We start from the raw sequence: 26,983 nt of genomic DNA, 5'->3' as shown, positions 1-26,983 counted from the left end.
AATATTATGACATCTTTATATCTCAAGGACGTTCTAAACATATTTGTATTCGTTTAGGTATTTAAGATGACTTTTGGAGATTGGGAATTATTCCGCATGGTAATTGTATCACTTCGAGAAATAGAATTGTCATCATTTTCATATGAAGAGGGAGAGACATATCCTCGAAGTGTCCGATTTACCGTAACCTCCGAACGCAAAGGTATGTCTGATATCTTTTCTCACTCGCTCGATCATTTGAGTAAATCGTCCTTTTATCCATTGTAGATCATACTCCAAATAATTCGATGCGTGTACCTGCTCATGTGGAAAAAGAAAAAGGAACATCGAGAACAGACGGGCCGACTCGTCGTGATCAGAATAAACAATCTATCATGGAAAAGCAGGTATGATATTATCAAACACATTAAAAAATACAATTACAAATAAATTGATATGACAACTTATAAAAATTACTTTCATTTATTTACATTCGCACTCTGTATCAGTTCCAGGTAAGTCTGCTATAATGCTTTAAGAAATATAATATTACGATATTTAATTTTATTTATGCACGTGCGATATATGGAGCGAATACTGCCTGCTGTAAATATGTTAAAATGCTTATACACGTTTTAGGTAACGTTAGAAGAGCAAATGATTTGTGGAGCACTGCAGACCTTGAACGAGGAAGCTTGCGAGGATGTATTAGATGTGCCATCGCCAGCAGTGGCACCAGCAACAGACTCACTTTCCTCAGGTGAGCCTACTTCCCTACCACTTACACTGCCTCTGGTAATAGTGCAAGAGCCACCGCAGCCAGACCAAAACAGTGACATCTCCACCGAGTACAGTGCTAACTTTTAGTCGAATCTGAAAAAGAATGACTATAGGATGATGTATATATTCATCAAATAAATCGCTTATATTGCGTATGTCATAAAATAAAGACATTTTTCGACGAAACTCTCATCGAGACGTGCAAGGATTAAGCATCATTATCACTATATTCAAGAACGGTGCCATTATCACTATATTCAAGAACGGTGCTTGCCAATTTGTGATGTTAAACGAAAGAAAAAGAAATTGAATGGACATACTTCATCCTATTTGATAATTTTATTTGTACATCTGTACGCCCGTAGAATATTATTTGACAGTATTATTGACAAGAGATGTACATATGTAATGGCAGTCGAAAAAAAACTAAATAATGGTTATATAAACATATTGTTACTGTAAGGCCGTTTGTAAGTTACAAAGTGAAAGTCTATTCTCTGAAAAAACATGTACAATTTTTTTTAAAGTACTCGTATGCCAATGCGAGAGATTATTCAGACATATCGAAAGATACAAAATGAAGGCCATTTAACGATAGTAATAGAACATTATTGTATGCGTATTCATAGGACTAGTGTAATATAATGCTCATTTTATAAGTTAATTTAATATCGATGTATATCAATGCCATATTGAAGAGAAGAAAAATAAGGATCGCGCTATGAAGACTCTTATATTGTGCGATGTTAAAATCGATTATTTTAACAAGAATTTTCGCTAGTCGGTAATGTACAAGCATACTTTATTGCATTTGTAAGCATAATATGATATGATAAAAAAAAAACCAATGTCAAAGGTATTACTCTCAAAGCTAATCTAATCATTCGATATTTTCTGTGACACTTCATGTACAAAAGACTGTGATAAATAATGCATTGTTGTTGATCAAATGAATATCCTTTGTGGCAAAATGTTTGTGCTAATCGCAACGAAGTACAACAATGTATTATATTTTTAAAATCGTTATATATGAAGTAATCGTACTTGGCGATAAAATTGAAAGTTGCGTCCTGTTACTCCGGTCCATACTATTTCCTGTACTTTCGTGTACTACAAACATTACTGCTAGACTGTTACTACTATGTTATGAGCAGTATTATGTTATTACCAGAGCATATGGCAATAAAATTTTCTTGCAAACCACATTTGACATTACCTTCTTTGCAGTTTGTATCTAGAAGGCGTCAGTTATCATTATCGATTACAGAGAGCGGCTCAAAAATTGAAAATCAGAATTAAAGAATTATAAAAAAGGAGAATTGGAGAATAAGTTTCTCTTTTCCATCAGTAATTTGACAGATTCCTATGTAAATTCTTATTTTTTTTTTATCTTCATAGAGGGATTCATCCATTTCACGGATTTCAAAGTGGCTTTTAAGTGGCTTCATAAGAGACGTATATCATAATTGATTAGAATACGACAATTATATAGTACAAGATAGATTACATGAGCTTTTGTTTTAGGACCGGTTGCCATCTCGGTACATGATACAGAGTACGTGCTGCTTCAAGCCAGTCCGCTGTTTCACTGGGTGCCGGTTAACGATGATCCGATCAGCTCGGACGACAGCTCGCACGATTCCACCGTATTCCTTCAACGTACCAATTCTCAACGCAGCATCGCATCCCAACGTAGTACAAGATCCGCCTGTTCGCACAAGCCTCTAAAGAGGACCGATAGTAATGTCAGTACTAGGCCGTCCTCGTTATTCGTCTCTCCGCCGCCATCGCCGAAGCCTGCCATCAGATCGAAGTCGACCGACGACAGATGTATGGGGAATAATATATCCCTGAAGATCACGTCGATACCTCTTCAGAAAAAACGTTCGTCTTCGACGAACAATGACGAGGTAGCGATACAAATGCCCACGTCCAGCCTGGAGAAGTTGTCGAAGCTGAAAGATCGCCTAATCGGCACCGTGCCGACGGCGGGATCGTCAGCAGCCGGTGGTGAAAGCGATGACGAGTCCACGCCGCTAGTGTCCGAGTTGTCCACACCAACACATTCCCAATCCGATAGCGTGTTCAAACACGACTGTAGCGCGGAAAACAGCAGCTCACCGTCATCCAACAGAAGTTTACCGCGGGATGGAGAACGTCATATAGATCTAGATTACTCCGATACCGTGAGCCTCATGATACGCGAGTCCTCGAACACTGAATCGCCATCTCGGCACGACACCGAAACGTGGGATGATACGGAAACGCCTGTCTAATACTTGTCTTCAATATATCTTCAATATATGAACTTTAACTCATAGTGCGTGAAGATGATGCGGCACCTGCTGAGCAGGTTTATGCGACATAATTATATTTTAACGAAGTCGAGATAAGATATCGGTTTCTGTGTGTAAATATTGCGGCATTTCTTTTAATAGCTAAAAGTGATAAATGTATTCATCTGCTCAGTAATATGACTGATATGATGAACAAATATTGCCTTCTCGCGTCAGTCGCGCGATAAATCCTTAGTTTAGCAAAACAAAACGATCTCGGGATATATGATGCCGAAGCGACATTCCGTGTAAATAATCAATGCATTTACGAATGCAAATATTTATTGACTAGTTTCCTTTTTATATTGAATTAATACTGAATTAGTATTGGAAGGGAAATGAAAAAACTTTCCCAGTATATAGTATCAATATTCTGATCCCTGATATAATAATCAATTTACGTCAATTCACAAATAGAGTAATTCGAGTAATAGTAATGCTAAAGAGTATATTTTAAACAAAATTTTATTTAAATGACCAAGATACATGATTAGACTACATTACACTAATGAATTTATAGAATATACTTTTATTGAACATAAATATAAGACAAGTGTCACAAACATAACTTATACAAACGATAATTTTTATTTATATCAATTTATATCTACTTCTGAAAAGTTTTTATAAAAAATTTTATTAGAATATTACAGTAAGGAGAATTCAATTAGTTGAAATATATTTATTTTTAGTATTTGTTATATAGTATATTCTTTTTATTTGGTATTTTTTTTATCAATTTATGATATATTTTTTAATAATCATAGAGAAACAAAAGCAACATATTAATAATATATTTGTTTTATTAAAAGGCAAAAACTGTAAATACATAACGTTGAATATTTAAGACACTTTAGGACGGAATACATCAGGGTATTGATAATTCATTACAATATCATATATATATGTGTATATATATGAATAATTGTAGATATATTAGATTTGAAAATATATAAACATCGCTCATTCTTTGACATTAAATACAATAAAACAATACATTGCATTGAGTAAATTCAATCGAATACATATATAGCAATAATATTAAATTATTATATACTAAATATATTTATAGACTTACAAAAAGGCAACATATAATTAAGGACAAATGCTTCCTCTCTATATTGTAAGGAATGTTTGCTAATGCTAATTAAATACACTGATAATTTTGCTGTAATTAAATGCATTGTTTGTATCTATATGTTATGTAAAACTATTATATCAGTTTAAAATAGCAGCCATATCATTGTTACACGGGAATGCTAATCATACAGGTTGAAAATGGAACATTCTGTATATGCTTATATGTATATATATGTGTGTATATATATATATATATATATATATATATAATATGTATGATGTGTGTGTGTGTGTGTGTGTGTGTGTGTGTGTATGTGTGTAATATATATGTATATGTGTGTAATAACAATATAGCATGATGATATATGTATTTTAATGCATATGAAGTTATGGCATAAAGAAAGAAAGGAGAAAACAAGGAACAAATTACAAAATATCTTTCAGAATAATAAACTAGATATTACTCTATTATAAATATATACATAAAAATTCGATTTCACAATTTTATAGGCGTGGAATAATAAACACGAATATCGTTATAGCTGCATATAGGCACGAATTGTGCTTTATCTAAGACTGGCGATAATTCGTTAATTCTTTATTCACTTATTAATTATTGTCATTATCATACATAAGTACATTATTCACAAATCTCAAAAAGATAGATCAATCAATAATATTAATTGAACTTCATTAAATGATTAATTATAAGGGATTTATAATTCCTTGCTGATAAAAGTATTCTCAAAAATTTTGATCAGATCTATTTACACATAGATTACGTAATTTATATGATATTTATTGTATATATATTGTATATAATTGGAATGTAATACTTAATTTTTAATCAGTCAGCGAATATGTTCTTTTTGTTTTTAATATTCGCATAATTGCATACTTGTCCATATAAAACTTAAAGGCACAGTGGCTACTAATACAAAAGTGCTACATTATAAATGCATAAGTTTAATATTTAAACACAAGCAATACACGTTGCCTCAAAATATATAAATAGGTCTATCCATTTTAGCTGCCCTCCATTATTTTTCGTACTTAAAATGAATGAGCATATCCTTCTTTTGCAGAAAAAAGAGACGTAAAAGCACAAAAAAAACCTAGTAAGATTATAAATAATATTAATCGGCGAACAAGGTCTTAATATCAAATAATTTTTCTTCATTCCTTAAATTTTTATATATATATATATATATATATATATATATATATATATATACATATATTTTAAATCGATTTCAAAATTATCGACTTATTAAGGGGAGGAATAATTAGGTATAATTTCGAGCGGGATGTTGCAAGTCGGTAATTAATAATAACATGTGATTGGTGATATAAACATTTCATCATATATATGTATATAAATTTATATATATAAATTATATACATTATATAAATTTTATATATATATAATTTTATATTTATATAATATAATTTATATAATATACAATTATATTTATATAAAATATTCGATAATTTTGAAATCGATTAATCTCCCACTCAAAAAAAAAATATAAGAAGCATAGCTGATGGGCAGAGACCTTGCGTAAATACTTATAGCATTGGCAGATTATAAGGACACTTGTTTTATCAACACATAAGCTCAGAATAAATGCATCGTATAATTAAGGAATGTCGGTGTTATAAATATGAAAGCTTTCTCAATTATACAAAATCTTTATCAGCATAAAATGATCTCTATTAACCGATATAAATTGTATTCTAGCAGTGATTTATAAGCAATGCCTTCCCAAAATAGTATTCTGTTTTTATATCTAAGTACAACTTAGGACCCTTTCATAAAAAGTACTTTTTTAACGTAGTTTTTTATGTGTCCAATTTTAGTTACCGCAATTGTCATGACTAACATTACACACTTTGTAAAGAGTAAAAAAAAAAGATGTAGGCAGTTTGAGGAAGATCAAAGTAAATGTATGTATGTATGTATGTATGTATGTGTGTATATATATATATATATATATATATATACACATATATATACACACACACACACACACACACACATTGGTGCTATTTTCTCGCGCGTTATACATCAACACAATTCTCCCTTTATAATACTACTTAATAAATATTTTATAACTGTGTGGTAATTACCGTCTTTCTCGTGATTACTGTATGCTTAGTTGGTGTTTGATCAGGCGCTGGACTTTGCGATGGATCTGCTACCAGCCAAGGACTAATGTCTGATGCCGCTTGACTCTCATCCTGCAAAGATATTTCAATACATTACCGAATTAATTTTTCTGTTACTAATAATTATCATTATTAAAAAAATTGTTAAATTTAATTGTAGAATGTATATATATTGTTTGGATTGTTTGGACTGATTGACTTTAATGGCAACATTTTAATAGCAAAGAATAAATTTGAAGAATATTTAACACTTTACTGCATAAGGACTTTCACATAGAATACAAAGCGAATTATCTTTACATTTTCACAATTGGAACAGGTCTAACTTACTTCTAGAATAAAATTTTCTTACTTTCGTTTTATTAGCGTTAAGTTTCTTAAGTTTATTCTAAAAGTAAGTTTTTTGTTCTTGATATCACATAGGGCGTTTATGTAATTGACGGGACGCTATAGCTGGCCTGCAAGCATAAAAAAATGTAACTGACCTTGTGTGTAAGAGTCGTAGTAGTCGTTTGTATCTCTTCGGTTTTAACGACTCGTGCACTAGCTTTTTCTGTATCCGCTTCGACCTTTTTCTCCATAGTAACCGGTTGTAAATCTTTGAAAGGATTGAGTATACCCAAGAACGGATTCGAGTCTATGAACGGATTAGTGTTCTTTTTTTTGTCATCTTCCGGCTTTGCTTCCTCCTCGGAAGCTTCAGGCGTGTTAGATGTATCATTGCTAGTATCGTTAGTAAATGGATTAAAAGGATTTTGCGATTGATTTGATACTTTCGGACTTAAAGGTGTGGTCTTTTGTTCGATTTGTCCCCAGCTGTCCAATGAGAAATGCGTTACAGTTACGGAGTCGTCCATAGAAGGATTTATTGTCGTTCCACTCACGGAGAGAGTCAATTTGTCACCACCCTATTTGATAAAGAAAGCAAGAAAGCAAACACATTATGGCTGACAACTAGCGATATAAAGCAGACACAATAAAATAAATACAAGCAACAAAATAATAATTTCAATATAATTATAACTTAATAAGCCAAATTTGACAAAAAAAAGACTATTATACAGTACTTAATACATAATGCAAGTATAAAAAGTCACACAATTTCACGAAATATAAAATATAAAAATATATAGTCATTGTATAAAACACAATGATCCAAGCAGAATAAAAAACTGTAAAAATATAATAATGACGCTTACCACGGAAACTATAGTTGCCGCGTCTGCATGTTGATTCTTTTTCGCAATCACTCCAGATCCTCCATCTGTAGATGTGATAGAGACTAAATTGGAATTCTTTCCTTGCTCAAGAGTTGCCTTCAGTATGTTGCACTTTAGAGATTCTGGTGGAATCGGTGTTCTAGGAGGTAATGATGACGTTCCACCCACTTGATTGTTAGGTACTAGCTGCACTTGATTGGTAATAGTTTCGACTGTCAGACTGGTTTTCATAGGTTCCGATTCTTTCTCGCTATTAACAACCGTTGTCTGATTTCTAGCCTCCAGTGGTTGTTGATCTTTGGCGAGAGACTTGAGCAGAGAATCTACCAGGGGTGATGATGTGCCTTGAACGCTGGAGGAGTCTGAAGACTTTGTACTGGATCGACTCGGCTGACGTTGTAAAGGTTCTTCGTCGGCTAAAAATATTTTTAAACATTTCTTTAGCGTAATGTAAAAAAACGTTCAATAAACAAAATACAAATAACAAAATGTCGATTTCAAAAAATTTATACTTGAAATATGACGATTAGAGAAATAATTTCCAACAATTTCAATTTTTTGTATTAACATTTTCGTGTATGCTATATCTTTTTTAATAAAGCATGAAAAATATTTTAGAAATATCGCAAAAAATCTTTTAAAATGTTCTCATGATATAATTTCTTTCAAATTTTTAATCAAATTTTTCTATCTATTCAAATTTCTAAAGTTCAACTTCCTCTTTTAAATGAAAATTTCTTGTTTTTGATAAATTAAATAAGAAAAATGACTCGGTAAACCAAGATTATTATGAGTTTCGAAATAAACAATACTCCAACCATCAAATACTCCGCATAGCTTACCAGGAGGCGGAGATGGTTGCGGCTGCTCGACCTGTTGTTGCTGCCGCTGTCTCTCGCGAAGGACGTGGCTCTGCCGTCGCGCGTATCTCTGACTCGGTCGTCGCTCGAACTGCACGGTGCGGCGTGCTCGATTTAGCTGCGTTGTCTGAAATTCTGTCTTGCCACTGTAACGGAAACGCGAACCCATGCGAAAAAAGTTTTGACGGCCACTAGCGCCTTTGACCGGCGCACGCAGGCGGAAGAAAGCATGATGCTCCACTGCGCACTTCCATAAATGCTTGCAAGCTTTTTCGTTCACCAGCCTAAATACAAAGGTGTGTTCTTGCTCGCCTCTACCTTCATCGTCCTCCTCCACGACTACTAATGTCAGTTTTTTTTTCTTAAAATCTAAACGACCAATCTTTGGCCAGAAAAACAAGCCTATCTTCTGCGTGCCTTCGAAAACTAGAATGCCGGTCGGAGTCAAGCCTAAAGAATACTCGCAAGCATCTTTACCAAGGACAATATGCATATCAACACCATACATGTCTAACCACTTAGCCTTGCTAAGATATGCAGATTCTGCTTGAGCTGGACTAAGACCAGAACATTTAATATATTCCTCTAGTATTTCTAATTCCATTTGCTCTGTTTGACCCGGAACAAAACGGAATTCTGATACAGTAGCAGCACTGTGCATAGCAGGATCATAATCTCCCAGTTCAGCTAGAATAAGAACCCCATCTTTTAATTATATATATAACTTACTTGCCATATAATAACAGATGCAATAAGATTATTTTAGTTTTTACATATTAATAATATTGTTTAAATTGCTCACATTGAAGAGCCAGAGCAGCCAGTTGAACCGCAACTTGATGAGGACAATGAAGTTTGCCTTCAAGCACATCTTGCTTCAATTGCAAAAAGAATTGATATCGTGTTAATTCTTCACGAAGGGTATTTGGCTCCGAAGAATAAAACTTCACTTTCAATCTGAGTGTATATGGAGGTCCAACTAAATATAAGATAATATAAATATGACATTCTATTTACTTCTCCAAGAAAATTTTTAAAAACAACTATAATACATACTTTTGACTTGCTTCTTGATAGGTTTTGTTGGATCCAACCAATGTTGGACATTGTTGCTATCTGTATATTGAAGTCCAAAGTAATCCTTTTCTATTAAATCAAGACTATAAAATACTTGCTCGTATAAATCACTAGCTAATGCTTTTTTCTGAAAGAGAAAAATTAACAGTTTCGAAATGCAAATATATATAAATCAGAGACCAGGCAAGAAAATAAAATGACTTTGAGGAAGAAACAAGGAAGGAAAAGGAGCACTGGACTTGAAGAATTTGTGACAACAGAGGAAGAGAGAGGATGGAAAAACTTGCCGACAGCTCTATAGGTAGATCCGTGCCGTCCAACAGTACCACCCTGCACTGCACGACATTCTTGTTGCTGAGCAGCCGCTGATTCTTGATTTGAGACGAAGTGGTCTGACCGCTGACGCCACGCGCCCGTCGTCGCGACAGGAATCTCAGCATCCTGGACCCTCGCCGTCAAATCAGGACACGCGCGATCGTCGAGCATCGACCCGCGAACGAGACGCGATCCGCCCACTCTCCCTCTCTTCGCCGTTGTGATAACACACTCGAGCGACGCGATGCGACGCGGCACAGCGCGACGTTCGCAAGTACCGACTGTCGATCTCGTTGAGAAAATTTCGCGGCGTTCGCACCGTTGTTACATTCTATTTCTTTCTTTTTTTTTTTTTTTTCTTGTTTTTGTGGTCTTGATCCAAGCTAGACCAACACAAACCAGAGATTCATTATATTCTACACTCGCATAAGAATTACGCAAAGGGGCTATCCCACGGAAAATGTAATAAAAAGATTCACCCGCATGTATCTTCAAATGAGGTAGAAATGACAAAAGTGAGGAAATTCACTAGAGTATCTGCAACTTCATATGTTCGAAAGCTAGTAAATTTCTTTACTAGCATAGACATTTTGCTATAAATAGCAATTGTTATTTGAATAAATGATTTATTCTTGTAAATATCGTGAGGGTATTTAAATTGCAATGATTGCATTTTATTTTATAATTATTGCTATTTATAGCAAAATGTTATGGGCTATCCACGTTTCTGATATTGTATTTTGTATTTTTATTATTTCCTCCTGGTGATTTGTTAGGAAATGCTTGCTTAACTTTTCCAAATCAAATGCACGGTTTATTATTTTTTTTACACAGTTTATATTTTACTACGTAATTTTCTTCTTTATCGTAATATTGCATTAATAAGTCATTTTTATCTTTTTTACATCTCCAATAGGTGATTTAAACCTTAAGCCTTAAGCCTTAATAAAAAATTAACCAATCATAGTCGAGTATTTTTCTATTCTTCGACTCTGATTCGCTCATTTCTTATGATTTAAGGCTTAAATCACCTATTGTAGACTGGAATTAACCAACAGGTTATACAATTTCCAACATAGTAGCCAACAGAATAGTCAGAACAGAAGCACGTAAGCAATCTAGCAGCCAAAAAAGTACCGGCTTTAGTATAGAGTTCGATTACTATATCTGATATTCTCTATGATTAATATAGACGCGCTTTTGGATAAAACATAACCCTATATAGTTAGGGCACGTGTAGATTTATTTATCAATTACTCCTCATTTAAGTGTTGAATCAACGATATATTTAAAGCGAGAGAATGTTGTTAAATCAATATCAACATTTGTCTTGATTTATAGATATTTCATTTAATTCAGATTATTACGAAATAAAAGTTGATCCTATTTAGCAGTTTTGTTTTTATAGATTTGGTGAATGTATATAAAAAGAATTTGGTGAATGTATATAAAAAGAATTGAAATTACATTTATCACGTAACATCCTGAAATACTTCAGAAAAGGAAAGTATAATTATACATTTAATTGTATATTTACTTAAATATTGCAATGAGAAATCAGCGGCCAGTTTCTTGCGGATTGGATTTTTGTTGTGCTGTAAATTTGAATGACTGTTTGGTATATGCAAGTGACTCAAAGTAAGTTATTATCAATTATATATGTTTTATTTATGACATTTTTGACATCTAATGTAGTTTGTATCTACTATAATCATATTTTTTTTTTCATATTTCCAGATATGATTTTATTTGTGTTCCTTTAGTTCATCCTTTATTCAAAAGAGAATTTATCTCTGGTTGTGCCAAAAATCGTCCAGGACCATTTACTAGGCCTGACATAATTTTATGCAGTTCAGGTATAAATGAAATATATATATCTAAGTCTCTATATATATATATATGTGTGTGTGTGTGTGTATGTGTGTGTATGTGTGTGTGTGTGTATGTGTGTGTATATGTATGTGTGTATATATATATGTGTGTGTATGTATATTATATACATACATATATATATATATACATATACATATGTGTGTATATATATACAGATACACATATATATAATATACATATATATACATATATATACATGTATATTATATATATATATATATACATATATCAATTATATCAATATTTGAAATGAGTTAAATCAAAATCTAAAATATTACTTTACAGATTGGAATAATTTAATAATTGGTAAATTTTCGCCTCTTATCAATGTTGATTCACCCAATTCTATCATCAGAAAAAATAGTGAAGAAACCTTAAATCAGGAATTAAGTTTAGCTAGCCATTTCGGTTTGTCAGGAATCACTCTTAAATTGAAATATGGGATAAACAAAAATGTGAATCTTGCAAGAATTATTTCTGACAAAATAGCAAATAACAATTGTTCTTACCAGGTAATAACTTATAATTATTGATTTTAATTTTGATAAACTAAAAGTATTGGAATAAAGATAAATTATATCTAAATGAGAATTAGAAATAAGAAAATATGTTTAATGTTACAGAGGGTATCTTCTGATATAGCCATTCTTCTTTTTGATATAGCCATATTCTAATATATACTATCAACACTGAAAATCTACAATATACAAAATATACAAAATATAAACTGTAGATTTTCAGTACTGGCAGTATATAACATGGCTAAAATTTTCATTTTTCTATTAATAAATTGTAAAATAAGATAACAAGAAGTTTTTAAAATTATTTAGATATTTTGTTAATTATTATAGGTTTGGATACAAGTTCCTATGGAAAATCCAATTAGACAAGCCTATTCTTATAGAATGGAGGACTGTCCAGCAGAAGAAAATCCTTGGGAATGGTGGAATGCCTTTAGAATAATATGTGATTATAATAAAAGATTAGGCGTTGCTTTAATTGTCAGTCATGATTTACCTGAGGAAGACGAGGTAGCTTATAGAGTAACTTACAATATAAATTATGAATGTGACATACATATGTATGTGTATATATATATATATATATATATATATATATATATATATATATATGTGTATATGTGTATCACATTACATATCACATTCATAATATACAATTTTATATTTTATAAATATAAATATATCTATATAAAACGTATATATATATATATATATATATATATATATATATATATAAAACAAATTTAATTTACAAATTTATATGCAAGATTGATAGGTGGCTTGGAGAACCAGTGAGATGTTTAATTTTGCCGACAACATTATTTTTAACAAACAAAAAGGGATATCCAGTATTAAGTAAAGCACATCAAGCATTAGTGAAAAAATTTGCTGCATTGGAAGTACAATTTATTTTAACAGGCGCTTCACGTTATCAAAGTATTAGTTTTTATCATAATTATCTTGACTATTTATGGAAGGTAAAAATTTATAAAGTTTTATATAAAATTATCAAGAGATGAATACTTTTTCTTTATTATGTATGGAATTTAAAAAATGATATTTTTTATTCCTTTAGGGATGCCAAAATGATGGAACAGTAGAAAAATTTGCTCGCGGATATGAAGATTATTTGCAATGTCCATTACAACCTCTAATGGATAACCTCGAGTCTCAAACTTATGAAATCTTTGAAAAGGATTCCGTAAAGTATCGAGAATATCAAAGTGCTATATATGAAGCTATTAAAGCAATAATATCTAAGATGGATAAAGAGGAAGAAAGAATGATGTAAGTAAAGCTAAAATTTATAGATTATAAATGAAATATCTATCAAGAATGTATAACAATCGCGAATTTTTAGAGTTATTATGGTGGTTGGTGCTGGAAGAGGACCACTTGTAACTGCATCTCTAAATGCCGCTGAAATGGCCTATTGGAAAGTAAAAGTATATGCAGTGGAGAAGAATCCCAATGCCGTGATAACGTAAGAATTTTAAAATAATAATTATATTGAATTGAACAAGATCTCATATTTCTTCTGAGATTGAAAAAGAAGTTTATTTCCTTTCTAAATCAATAATATTCTTATATCTATAGATGTACAAGTAGCTATAGTTAACTTTTATCAAGCGTAAAGTAATTTATGTACTCGATGAGTACAAATTAATAAGGCTATTTAAATGGCAGAAAACAGAAAAAGTCTTATTATTAATATTATTAATATCTTATTTAATAAAGTTTTGACTTTATATACTTATATACTTTTATATATAAAAGTTATTTTTAAATTGTTTAAAATATTAAGATTTTTTTTGTTCAATTCCATATTTAGTTTTTATGTATATACGTACATAGCATATACATATACATGCACATATATATATAAATAAAATTTTATTTCTATATTTACAGTTTACAGGCTCTTCAGAGAGACATGTGGAAAGAAAAAGTTACAGTCGTATCATGCGATATGAGGGAGTGGAATCCCCCGGAAAAAGCTGATATCATTGTTTCCGAATTACTCGGATCCTTTGGTGATAATGAATTGTCTCCAGAATGTCTAGATAATGTTCTTAAATTCCTAAAAGGTTTGCGTTATTCGCATATTACATAAATTGTATTAACAATAATTAATATTTTTTTAAACAATTTGTTTAAATTTTCATTAGATGACGGAATTAACATACCGCAATCATACACTTCATATATTGCTCCTATACAATCTTCTAAACTATACAATGAAGTAAGACAGCTTAGAGATAAAGATAAACATCCATTAGCTCATTTTGAAACTCCATATGTAGTACATTTTCAAAATAAATATGATATAGCAAATCCAAAGCCACTCTTTACATTTAAACATCCGAATACAGGTTTGTATAAAATATCCACCGCGATTATTTATACTTCAGTTATTTTAATCTTTTAACACATTTTTATTTTCTAGATGTTATTGACAATTCGAGGTACGAAACCAAAACTTTTCAAGTACATCAGAACTGCGTGTTACATGGATTTTCAGGATATTTCGCAACCATTTTATATGAAAATATCACATTAAGCATAGAACCTACCACATATAGCCCAGATATGTTCAGTTGGTTCCCAATCTTCTTTCCATTAAAGGTATACTTAAGATAAAAATTTCTTCATAAAATATACTTAAAATATTTTGATAAATAAAGCAAAATATTATCGACAAAATTTATCGACAGGAATCAATACAATTGAAGGCAGGAGATGAAATAGTGGTTCATTTTTGGCGTAGATGTAGTTCTAAGAAAGTATGGTATGAGTGGTGTCTCAGCAAACCTGTTCCAGTTTCAATACATAATTCAACTGGCCGTTCTTCTATTATTGGTTTATAACGTATTTATTCATTATTGATTATTTTTTATTCACTTGAGAACTTCCCGCTATAATATAAGATGACGTCAATTAGATTAAATATTGATTACAGATATAGTTAAATTTTCTAAAAAATATCTAGACAGAGCATTATACATATCTGAGTAATATTTTTGCATTAATTTGATTTATAAAATTACATTAATAGCAAAGCTATCATTAGAATCCAAGTAAAACGATATAGAATTAATATGCATTTTTCTATTTACATGACACAAAAAATGTTTTAGAAAAATTTATTTGTTTATGTGCACATGCGTTTTAAAAGTATTGTATATTAACATTATTATTCATGCATTTCTTGTATATTTATGCAGTCACATCAAGTAATAAAGTCATTGTCAATGTAAAATGAAGATATATATCTCTCTATAGTTAGACTTGAATATTTTTCTTTGCAAAATTTTTCATATACTGATGATCTTAATATGATGCTTGAGGTCACTGATATTCAATGAAGTCATTGATATGTTAGAGAATTTTGATAACATGTATTACAAAATGCTCTCGAAGCATGCTATTACTGTCCTTTTAAATTCATGTGATTTAAGCAACATTATCAAAATTCAATGTATTATAAGACTGATAGAACGAGGCAAACATCTCTATAATGATAATTTTGAACATATATATATATATTCTTGAACATATATATATTCTGTTTATATTATAATGAATGTGTTTTCCTCCAATTTGACAAATTTCATTCATTTTTTGTATATTTTTTATTCATTTAATAAGAGATATTGTAATCTTATGAAACCATTATGTTTATAAGCAAAACTATCTCATTGCATAAATAAAAAAAAATATATCTATAGGTGTAAAAAATTTATTAAATTATTTATTTAATAAATATAATTATTAAATATTTAATATTAAAAATATTAAATATTAATATAGACTGGAAAAAATTATTATTTATAACTTAAAATCTGTTTCCAAAATATACAGAAACAATTTAGACTTTTTAATCTCAAATAAATTATAAACTATAAATAATATCTTCAATATGTATGAAGTGAAGATTATTCTAATTGTATATAAGAATATAATGTAAAATCAATTTTAATTTGTAAACTCTTATTGCAAAATGTACACTTAAAAGATTCAATATATAAAATCTAATTACAAAGTTAATGCAATAATTGCATTCATTTTAACAATAATTTGTAGATTGTATAATTCTTTGAGCTATTTTTATATTATTTAATCACTTTCAATTGGAATAAATTATATAATTTCAAAATTAAATTTGTTGATTTAACATGGAGAATCTATATTATATATTACTCCTTTTTTATGATTCATTTTAGAAAATTGCAAATTATATTTTTAGGATTCACGCAATGAAGATATTCTTAAAACTGTACTCCGCAAGTAACATATTGAAATGTTATTTGCTACTGATGATGCTGATTAGCAGAAATATGAAACTAAGCTGGCTTGCTCAAAGATCGGAGGTCACTCGCTATTTGTGTTGTAATTGTCCTATTACAACACGTTTAGTACATCGACGTTTGATGTTTCAAAAAGAGCGAATTAAAACTTGAAAGGTGTTTATTTTCGATTTATTTCTCTCTGGTGAAGTTTCTTCAACATATGTACTCATTTACATTGATCCGCTTAGGTATTTAGAATACTCGGTTCGATTGAGTTTTCGAGTGATAGGAGAGATAGGAGAGGAATTGATAACGAAACAAAAACGTGCAGGGGGGGGGGGGGGCTCGTAATCACGCACGGTCTCGTCTCTCTCTCTCGTTATTCGGCCGGGGATCTGCTCCGTTTTGCTCGCGCTGCGAGTCACGAGTCGCGAGAGGGTTAGGCGATCTCGCGCATCGGTCTAATGGTGTGATCTCGCACGGGGATCGTGGCAACAGACGGAAGGAAAATGGCAAGATTTATCATCCAGGGCAGCAGGTGCGCGATAAAAACGCTCATCTCGCACGGAGAGTCCGGCTCGCTCGCCGCGGCCGCGCCGAAGTTGAGAATCCCTTTCGTCGCGGCGCGATCCATAACCACAACTCGATGCTTGAGAGTTGGTAAGTACGTATTATATACATATGAGGTGAGGTCGGCCATTTGAGATCGCGTGCCGGCTCGGCATCATTTCGCTCGTTCACTTTTGAGAAAGGGTGCGAGCACGGCGTTTCCCAAAATTACGTGTAATACAAAAAAAAAAAAAAGAAGATTATTTAGATTATTTAGTCCTCGATTATTTAAGTTTTAGTAACTCGTCAGTCGCGAGTTTTCTTCGCGAGTTTTTTCTTTTTTTAATCTTCCGCAAAATCACAAAAAATTTTAAGAAGAAAGATTTTAAAATATTCAAAATGCAAATAAAAAGATTCCGATTTCATAAATGCAACCAAATTTCGACATTTCTATATTCAATCTTATGAATTTTTAAATGATATTTATAATGCTAAATTTGGCTATATTTGAAATATCACGATCTTTTTATTTGCACTTTGAATATTTTAAAATCTTAAATATAATAATGAATATCGGTCGAAAACATTAAACATTAATTAATACATTATAAACAGTTCAAAATATAAAAACTTAAATTCATTACCGTTATTGAAAAAAAATACAATTACATTACCATTATGGTTACTAAAAAAAAATTACGTCATTACCAGTTCATTAAAAAAAATAACTGTAACAGCGTTACTTTTCAACTTTGGTTATCAGTAACAAGTTCTCTCCAGTTAAAACAACGCAGCTTCGACAGCTTCCGAAGTTTCAATTAATATAATCAACGATTAATTCGATTAATCGATAGAATTACTCAAAGCGAAACTTCTTTTAACAGAACGCGACCATTGGATTATATATTTATTTATTTATATTTCAAGGAATAGTCTAATTTCAATGAAATAATTTTTCAACAATTGCAAAACTGTAATCTATATCTCCTAAACTGTTGCGTTCAACATGTTACATCGTTGTTACAGCACTCGGGGCAGATAAGAAGATGTTATTTTTCTTTAATACGTTTATATTAGAAAACATTTTCTTTTCACGACGCAGAACGTTTTTGGAGCAAGGCATTCTCCACAGACGAAAATAATTATAAAATCCTTGTATTTCACTTTTTTTTTTTTAAATAGAGATTTATTGTTTCCTTTTATTGTATCACAGAAAATTCATCCGTTCTCATCAGAGAAATAAATTCAGAATTTACGATCTCAAAAATCTATGTAAAAACTTTTTTACACTATTTAACCCAAATTCGAAATTGAGCTAAAAATAAACTTCGAGTTACGAATCGATGCATCTAGAAGTAAATTATCTACATTAGAAATCACACTTATCCAAGTCCTTTCTTCCTCATTATTTCTCATTTCACAATTTCTCATTATTAAGAAATTTTCTTAGTTAAATCATGTAATTTGTGTAAATCTTTGATGATGCAACTTGGTTGAAATGAGCATTCTTGTTATCAAGTCATGGTTGTAAGATAAACACGTGATTTTTTTCAGAACGATGGTACACCGATAAGCACGAATGGATAACGATGGACAATAAAATCGGCACAGTTGGCATATCGGACTATGCGCAAGATGCACTCGGAGATGTGGTATACGCGCAACTTCCCGACGTAGGATCCACGATCAAAAAAGATGGTAACACTATTAAAATTCAGAAAAGCTTCAGAAATTCTTAGAAGCTTCTAGAAATACACACATAAACTAGGATGTTTCATTAAAAAAAAAAAAAAAAAAACTAATCATCATTCTAATTTTGACAGCATTCGCAGATAGATTTACGTTTATGTAATATTTTCTTACATATAAATATTATTTACAGGGTTCTAAGATGTATAGTAAAAAAAAATTAGATAAAAACTAGTGTAGTTGATGGAACTTAAGAATTATTAAATTTTGATTTAAAGTTAATTTTTCTTACTTTTACCTATAAATCTATGACACTCTGTATATAACGATATAATATTAAAGATTTCATTAGAATAAAAATTTGAAATCTTTCTCATAGATTAAATTATAATTTTTCAGAGGAATGCGGAGCCCTGGAATCGGTAAAGGCGGCGTCGGAACTGATAAGTCCAGTCAGTGGGAAAGTCATAGAGAAAAATGAGGCGGTCGAAAGTAAACCCAGCTTAATTAATAAATCTTGTTATAAAGACGGTTGGTTGTTCAAAGTAGAATTAAGCAATCCAGACGAAACTAAGAGTCTAATGAATGAGGAAGCCTATAATGTATTCTTAAAGTCAGAAACGCATTAAATTTGATGGACATGCTAGGAAAAATTTGTTTAACATAGAGTTTGAATCAAGTTACCACTTGTAATATCAAAGAATGATATTCATAGTCAATTCTTATATTTAAGATCGTCTTAAGATTACATTTTAACCAAAAAGATAATTATATAAGCTTACTTACAATCTTAAATATAAGAATAGATTATGAATTCCAATTCAAAGACTGTATTTTCTGCTTAAAGATATTATTTGATATTTTAATGATCATTGTTCACATATTTTATTGTAATTGTTCGTAAAATATGTTAATTAGATATGATATTTATTAAAATTTGAACAAAAATTAGTTTTAATGAAATTTGATATAAACTGCAAAAAAATGTTGAATGACATCTTTTGTTTTATTGTACATTAATAATAACTGATACTAAATTCAAAGTGTATTGCGTATTTATTTTAAATATATCATTGCATTCTATGGGAAATAATATTCTAGTTGCATCTTGGTCACGTTAAGAGTAATCACAACAGAAATTACACATTTATCACTTCATTTGATAATTTCAATACTATAAATAATAAAAACGTTAATTTATGAAATATGAAAAAATTAATACATCAAAACAAACATTTAATGATATTTTAATATATATTTGGTTTAAGTGTATATATCTAATTATTTTTTTTAATAATAAAGAATGAAAGAATTTTCAAATAAAAATTGTTCTGTTTATGAAAATTTATATAACTTAAATGAAAATTTGATATTTTTCTTAAATATTTTTGTAACACTTTTGTTTTTTTAAATACTTTATTACAGTTTATTTTATGACAGTTTTATAAAGTATTTTATGACAAATTCAATAACGTGCAATGAAGCGTGATTTTCAGTTATCGTTTATGAGACGTATCATTTATGCAGCTTTTAAGTATGATTGGAAAAACAAAATATTACTAATAAAAGACTATTTATTAATCTTTGATTCATCATATTCAAAAAACACAAATAATATTTCATGAAGAAAAGTATCAAAAATCGCATTTTATTGAATTTGTTAAAAAATATCTTACAAAACTGTAAAATATTGTACATATTGTATATATTTAAAAAAAAAACTAGCACTCGCTTAAAGATACTTATAAACACAATAATTTTTAATAATTTTTATTTGAAAAATATTTTCATAATTATATTATTTAAAAAAATAACTGTAAAAAAAGTGTAATAAATGCATACACTTAAATCAAACACTCTTATGATCTTAATTATCCATGTTATTCACAGAATGATATCGCGAATTATTTACTGCAAAATTAAAACAAGTTATTAATGTTAACACATCACAAAATGTAATTTGACATAGAGATTTTGATGTGCAAAATATTGTATTTTAGCACAAGCATCAAAATTGATATTGATTGCGATAGTTGCAATATCTTTATTAGTCACTGTGCAATGTTTTTTACTTCGTATTCTTTACAAAGCAAACAAATATTGTGGTATAAGTATATGTTGTTTGATACATGAATAACAGCATTCGAGTTACAAATTATGATAGTACTCTCTTTTTTTCTTTTTCCGAGCGCACAAGATGGAGCGTACGAGAAGTTGAAATTTTGTAATAATTATATATATCAATAAGAATGATTGAATAATTGCAAGATATTACTTTCGAATTTCGAATAAAATACTATACTGATTAATATTATAGTATTTTCAATTCTTTTCTCTCGAATATTTTGTAATCTGGTAACAATCCTAAAATTCCAAAATGAGGAAAATAATATCACTGTGGGTTTCAATCAATATAATATATAAAAAATAGCACTGTTAGAGCTCTCTAAAAAGGAACAATTATCTGTTAATAATAAAGATATATTTACAATCAATTAATTTTTCTACATAATTTACAATTGCCAACTGCTAATGGCAGTGTTAACAACGCATTATAGTTCTTCCTTTTAACTTTATTCCAACGATTTATTGGATCAAAAAATCACATCGATATTAAATTAGATCATTTGCCAATCATAATTGGTAACTGTACATATTTAATATAAAAAAATATACACAACGCTGTAATTGTATTTACTAATTACAATGGTTAATAAACGTGGTGTAACAGATCAAATCGTTAATCGGGATGAATGTAGATATAGAATGAAACACATTTAGAGTATGATATATTAATATGTTAGAAAATCGTTTTTTTTTAGAAAGATATTTAAAAAGTAAGTTTTGGGATTTCGAAAAGAACATGCGGCATCTATAATATCTGACGCCATTTTTGAGTAACAATAATTATTCTTCTCCAATAATATAATTCTCCTCATTTAAATGAATTTTTATATTGCATATACCAAGTATTTTCATTAATATAACAATATTTTTACTATTATATTAATAGAAATGTGAATGCTTCAGAAATGTGAATCTTGCACGCTATCTGTAATTTTCTTATTTTACGTGTATATTCATCATAAGCTTATATTATGATTATCACATGATTGTAGAATTTTCAAATGTTATGATAGGCGCAAAATTATATTAATGTTAAGTCATATGAATTTCCCTTGATCTCGATCTTGATCAAAAAGTTCATTATGAAAAATAATGTTTCTTTAAGAAAAGAAATGTTTTTATCATTGACTGAAAAATGACATATTTATCAGATAAAATTATTATTGCCGTTAAATATCCCTTTCAAGGTTTATATCCCTTCCAAAATTTATAGAAAATGTCTCTCCCTAAAATTAAAAGATAAAAGAGATTAATGTATCACGCTTTATAATGTGTTTCACTCTATATGCTCTATATATAAAGATAATTAATTTAGAACTATCATTTTTTTCTTTTTTAGAAGAGTTTTTTCTCATTAATAAACACATATGGTGTTTGCGATCAATACGACTTGTTCCAAAATTATCAGACCGACACGTTCAGAGCGGGAGGTGGAAAAAAATGATACAATAAATAAACAGTAGCGTGAACTTGTCTTACCCAAACAGCAATGCATGATTTAAAGCGATATTTTTCAATTATGAGGCAGCAGTAACTAATATATGGTAAACGATAGAAGTATGAACTAATTTGCAGAAAATACAATGGTAATAATTAATTAAGACCTAATAATCTGAACATACAATGGGTACGATACTTTTAATAAGTATTACATCGTAGCTTCTTAACGTGTAAGTATACATACTACACGAATTAAAAATATTTGTTTATGCACGTTACATTCATTCATTCCATTCAAATTGCTATCTGGGCGTCTATTCTGAGGTATGTGGTTACTAAAAATGTAAAAATATAAAAACTTAATACACAGATATGAAGAGGTAGTCATTCGTGTCGTGAGTTAAATAAAAATATTTTTGTTTTTTTTTTTCTCAAAAAAGCACTATTAAAAATGAGAACAATGATAAGCCTAGGCTGGTTCCGCGCGCCGTTCGTGCTTAACGTGAAGAACCGGACGATTTGAAAATTTGGGAACATTAGCATATTCTATATCGTGTGTAAAGTCAAACTTGACGCGGTGGACACAAATCTTTACTCACGCGATAAGTACATGTGGTGCCCTCGGGAAAATATTGAATCGTAATTGGTAATAATATTCGTTACCGTTCCTCTTGATTTGATTTAACACTCGATTCTTAATCTAACGTGAAACGTCAAGTTTCCGCGCTTCTCCAACATCAAGCACTTTACACATCTAATTATATATTGAAAGATATCGGTGGAAAAAGTGAAAATAGTAAAATAGCATTTTTTTTGCAGCAGGTACGTGTTTGATACGTGAATAAAAACAAGAGGAGTCGCGCAACGGATAACATTACCAATCTACCAGTGCGAGGAAAGATTTCTGTCTTGATTGTCATGTTTAAACTTTGCATCTGAGATAATATGTAATTTCCAATGGCTTCGAATACCACACAGGTGTCGAAAAGACAAACTTTCACAGCACTGAAGAATTTCTGACTATTGGCTAAATAATAATAATAGCAATAATTAATAATAATAATAATAATAATATTTAATAATAATAGTCTATTAGTGAAAAATTACTATTTTCGATCGCTATCTTAACATTTACTAAACGTTTCTCTATTTAACAACTGCAATATGATTAATATTACCTTATGCGTTTAGAATTAATTGCTAGACAATATAGGACCACATAAACCTTGCTCCAATTATTTTTTTATTTCTTAAACAAAATCTTTATTATGATACAACATACAATAGTAAAATATCGCAATTTGTAGTTATTCCTTTCCGCCACCTATTTGAAAAGTAATAAAGAAAGATACATGAATAAGAGCCTAAAATTAGTGAAGACATTAAGTAGCTAATGATTTTTCCTCAAGTAAGCAACAGAAATATATTTATTTCGTTTCATTATTCAACTATACACAAAATATTGTAATTACATATTTAACATGATCCGTACTTTACAACGTAATTGGAATGTGTTAACTAGTATTTACAATATAGTAGCCCCGCTGTGTGCAAGTGTGACAAAAATGCAGATTTGTTTCTTTATAGGAAATTCTAAGGATGCCCAGGTGGCCGTGCGACAAACACATATGTATATCACATGCAAGTTCATTGTCATTCAAGTATGCCCATTGAATCCCTTGCAGAAGCACGATTGATCTGGAGAGAGAATTCGATTCTCTTTTAGCAGTACGATATATTTCGTTCGAGTGAGAGCAAGGCTTCAGTGTGGTATGCTTAAAAATAAATTCGCTTCTAAGTATTAGAAAAATAGCTTTACTTATTTAGACAAAAGTTGCCTGCCCTTTGACCAATATTTTTTGTTAACCACCCTTTGTACTGTTTTCAAGGCATCTTGCTTACTGTTTCCCTGCGCTTATACCCATTAACAGGGGTAATTCTTCACGGATACATCTCTAAAACTTCAACATCAAATATAGAAAATATATGTCATTGTGTTTATATATTTAGATACACTTTATAATACATATACTATGTATATATATATGTAAAGTATGTATGTCTATACTTGATTTGTATGCATAGGTATTTCATGAACCAGGGCCCCTTTACTTGGTCCGATACCTTAGCAGCGTTTTAGCTCTTAATAGATACTTTGAGGTCCACTCTGTCTCACGATTAGGGGCGTTAATAGGACTGCGTGTGTATATGTGTTTTGTGTGTGTGTGTGTGTGTGTGTGTGTGTGTGTGTGTGTGTGTGTGTACGCGCATATGCATACATATATGTGATAACGGACTTGTTTCTTATTCGATGGCAAAGATTACCAAGTAAAATCGATTGTTTCATTTCCTCTTGGCGTGAAGCATCTCCATGAGAAGTGTTTGTGTCGGCGCACCTCCGTTACAATGTTTCTGATAAAGATGCTCTTCCCCCTTGGTTGCCACCTCATGAATGTCCGGTAATACTGCTAACAACTTGTGAAATTTATCCTAAACAGATGAAAAATAAAGATAATTAAATATCTGGCTAACCCGCTTTAGATAAAGTATATATGAGGGAGCATTTCGCAATAAAACGCACCGGTATAGATGGATAACTCGTTAATGTGTATTCCATAAGCGTATGTTGAACCTGCTCGTGACCCTCTTGCACATGCTTCTTGTTTACTAGTCCACGGACATCTGCAGCAAATTAAATATATGCATTTATGCAAGGGATGTGTACACAGGTTTGACTTGAGTATTACTGGAATGTGAAATGAGATTACTTAAAAATGGAACAGAGAATAAATAATATGGTGTAATAAATTTGACATTCAAAGTAGCATAATGTAATAAATCTTATCGTCTTTGCAATGTGATCTTTATGTCATATATTTTAAAAGAACTGTGTAAAATGCAACGTATGTATGTATATAACATTAACTTCAAAATGAATCGCGTGTGAATCTTACCAATTTTTAATTAGTAATTAGTAATTAAATAATTACTACCTGTTGTCTCTCAAAGCTCGTCTCATTTACGAGTTAAATGTGGGTGAATTCGATTTTACTTACCGTGATTCAGCAGCATTAGGAATTTCATGCATATGTAATCGGAGGAGTCGAATTTTAATTCCTGCAATGTTTTGGATAATTCCCTGAAGGTTTCGGCCAAGGAAGGAACTCCGAGTAGGCCGAGACAGAGAAGATCAAACTTTTGGCCATTGTGAAGTGTCGTCTCGTCGGGCAGATTATTGTGTAACCTCTGATGAAGATGATCTAGCACCAACATATCCGACCAAGAATGTTGTAGTAGCTTCATCTGATCGTCGACCTAAAGAATAAAAATGTCATGCAAATATTGGATAATAAATATATATTTTCGAAAAGAATTTATTTACATTTACATTTTCTCATTTGGAATTTTAACAATTTGCATAAAAAGCGTATAATCGACGGTATAATAATAGAATATATGTTTTCAGAATTTATCAAATTGAAAAACAAATATTTGTCACATATTGTGTTCCAAATATTTATTTTGTTAAATCAAGAAAAAAATAAAGTTTCCGTGAGAAAAAATAATTGCGAGAATGCGTTCGGCACGCACGCACGTATGCATATACATACATGTATGTACAAGACTTAAATAGCGCTATATCAATTATATATCAATTGTATAGCGTTATTCCTTGTAAAAAAGTAAATGAAAAAATCCTGAAACTATTTTTTTTTTATAATGCTTAATAAAGTAATAATCACTAATTAAAGCTAATCTAATCAGCGTCGTCTTTTAGACTCACAGACGTTAGTGAGTCGTGAGCTGTGAGCCGTGTACTCACACACTACGATGGTTGCTGATTAAATTAGCTTTAGTCAATAATTATTGCTTTATAATTACTGCTTTAAGCATTGTAGAAAAAATAGTTTAGGATTTTTCGACTTACTTACTTTTTACAAGAAATAACGCTATATAATTAATAGAAACTATTTAAATTACATCATGTACATGCACACGCGCGCGCACGCGCGCACACGCACACACACACACACGCGCGCGCACGCACACACACACACACACACACACACACACACACACACACACACACACACACACACGTTTATATTAAGTCTTATTTGCGCGCGCGCGCGTGTACACATACATATATGAATAAGGATTTATATATTATAGAAATATAAAAGTGTTTTGAAAAGTCTCATTGAGAAACGCAACGCGACTCAAACAAGACCGCAATGAAGACCAGACGGTAATGTACCATATTGTCGACGAAGTTTCAACAAAATGGCCTCGCTCTGCTTTACATCGTCGTTAACAAATCCGTCGTGTTGAAGCAAAAATAAAAAAATTGTTACAAAACAGCCGATTAAAGTATGCAATTTATAATTAACGCGGTCCTGCTTCGGGGCAACCGCCATAACCCAGAAACGTATCTTGTTATGACCTAGATATGAGGCGATGCTTGAAATCATTCAGTGATTGTGCAATGCTGCTGGTTACCTCACATCCCCGCTCGTGGCACCGAGCAGCAGGCCAGGCAACGAGTTATTTATCGGTAAGAACGAACTTTTCTCGGCGAGGAGATCCTCGACAAAACTATGCGGTTGCTTTTACCAAGCGCGCCAACGTTTCTCTGTCATTCGTTTTTATATTAAAACA

The 26,983-nt window shown here is 30.8% G+C and overlaps 5 protein-coding genes across 13 annotated transcripts in view; 3 read left to right on the top strand and 2 right to left on the bottom strand.

The window, feature by feature from the left end:
• Positions 1-4,274, top strand: part of Arms (Ankyrin repeat-rich membrane spanning) — a 35,915-nt gene extending 31,641 nt beyond the window's left edge. For all 8 annotated transcript variants that reach the window (XM_089076329.1, XM_089076327.1, XM_089076326.1 and 5 more), the window contains 4 exons: positions 58-202; positions 268-386; positions 619-739; positions 2,284-4,274. In XM_089076329.1, coding sequence (XP_088932455.1) covers positions 58-202; positions 268-386; positions 619-739; positions 2,284-3,035 — 1,137 coding nt within the window. In that variant the 3' untranslated portion in view covers positions 3,036-4,274. The remainder of the gene's footprint in view (positions 1-57; positions 203-267; positions 387-618; positions 740-2,283) is intronic.
• Positions 4,275-5,362: 1,088 nt separating this feature from the next.
• yrt (erythrocyte membrane protein band 4.1-like yurt) lies at positions 5,363-10,248 on the bottom strand. 2 transcript variants are annotated; one of them, XM_011641022.3, is made up of 7 exons: positions 9,789-10,241; positions 9,481-9,628; positions 9,227-9,403; positions 8,407-9,111; positions 7,544-7,980; positions 6,830-7,252; positions 5,363-6,416 (listed from the first exon to the last, which is right to left on the bottom strand). In XM_011641022.3, exons 1-7 carry the CDS (start codon positions 9,939-9,941, stop codon positions 6,285-6,287), a joined length of 2,175 nt encoding a protein of 724 aa, XP_011639324.2. In that variant the 5' UTR covers positions 9,942-10,241; the 3' UTR covers positions 5,363-6,284. The 2 variants fall into 2 exon arrangements, with proteins under 2 accessions (XP_011639324.2, XP_088932461.1); XM_089076335.1 differs by lacking the exon at positions 6,830-7,252 and having other exon boundaries at positions 9,789-10,248.
• Positions 10,249-10,996: 748 nt separating this feature from the next.
• On the top strand, positions 10,997-15,489 carry csul (protein arginine N-methyltransferase 5). Its single transcript, XM_089076338.1, has 11 exons — positions 10,997-11,454; positions 11,554-11,672; positions 11,995-12,221; positions 12,561-12,740; positions 12,998-13,207; positions 13,306-13,517; positions 13,591-13,713; positions 14,142-14,317; positions 14,399-14,602; positions 14,677-14,855; positions 14,945-15,489. The coding sequence occupies exons 1-11, from the start codon at positions 11,366-11,368 to the stop codon at positions 15,095-15,097; spliced, it is 1,872 nt and encodes a 623-aa protein (XP_088932464.1). The 5' UTR covers positions 10,997-11,365; the 3' UTR covers positions 15,098-15,489.
• A 1,240-nt stretch (positions 15,490-16,729) lies between these two features.
• Positions 16,730-19,800, top strand: ppl (glycine cleavage system H protein, mitochondrial). The gene is made up of 3 exons (XM_011641023.3): positions 16,730-17,179; positions 18,623-18,766; positions 19,157-19,800. The coding sequence occupies exons 1-3, from the start codon at positions 17,029-17,031 to the stop codon at positions 19,384-19,386; spliced, it is 525 nt and encodes a 174-aa protein (XP_011639325.2). The 5' UTR covers positions 16,730-17,028; the 3' UTR covers positions 19,387-19,800.
• Positions 19,801-20,777: 977 nt separating this feature from the next.
• On the bottom strand, positions 20,778-26,340 carry LOC105428725 (ftz transcription factor 1). The gene is made up of 3 exons (XM_089076351.1): positions 25,381-26,340; positions 24,906-25,006; positions 20,778-24,814 (listed from the first exon to the last, which is right to left on the bottom strand). Exons 1-3 carry the CDS (start codon positions 25,625-25,627, stop codon positions 24,668-24,670), a joined length of 495 nt encoding a protein of 164 aa, XP_088932477.1. The 5' UTR covers positions 25,628-26,340; the 3' UTR covers positions 20,778-24,667.
• Between the last annotated feature and the right edge of the window lie 643 nt (positions 26,341-26,983).

This window comes from Pogonomyrmex barbatus, unplaced genomic scaffold (genome assembly GCF_055798465.1).
Source record: "Pogonomyrmex barbatus isolate J1 unplaced genomic scaffold, ASM5579846v1 scaffold2, whole genome shotgun sequence".
Lineage (NCBI taxonomy): Eukaryota > Metazoa > Arthropoda > Insecta > Hymenoptera > Formicidae > Pogonomyrmex > Pogonomyrmex barbatus.
The sequence above is the reverse complement of the archived record's forward strand: the minus strand, read 5'-3'. Positions and strand labels throughout refer to the sequence as shown.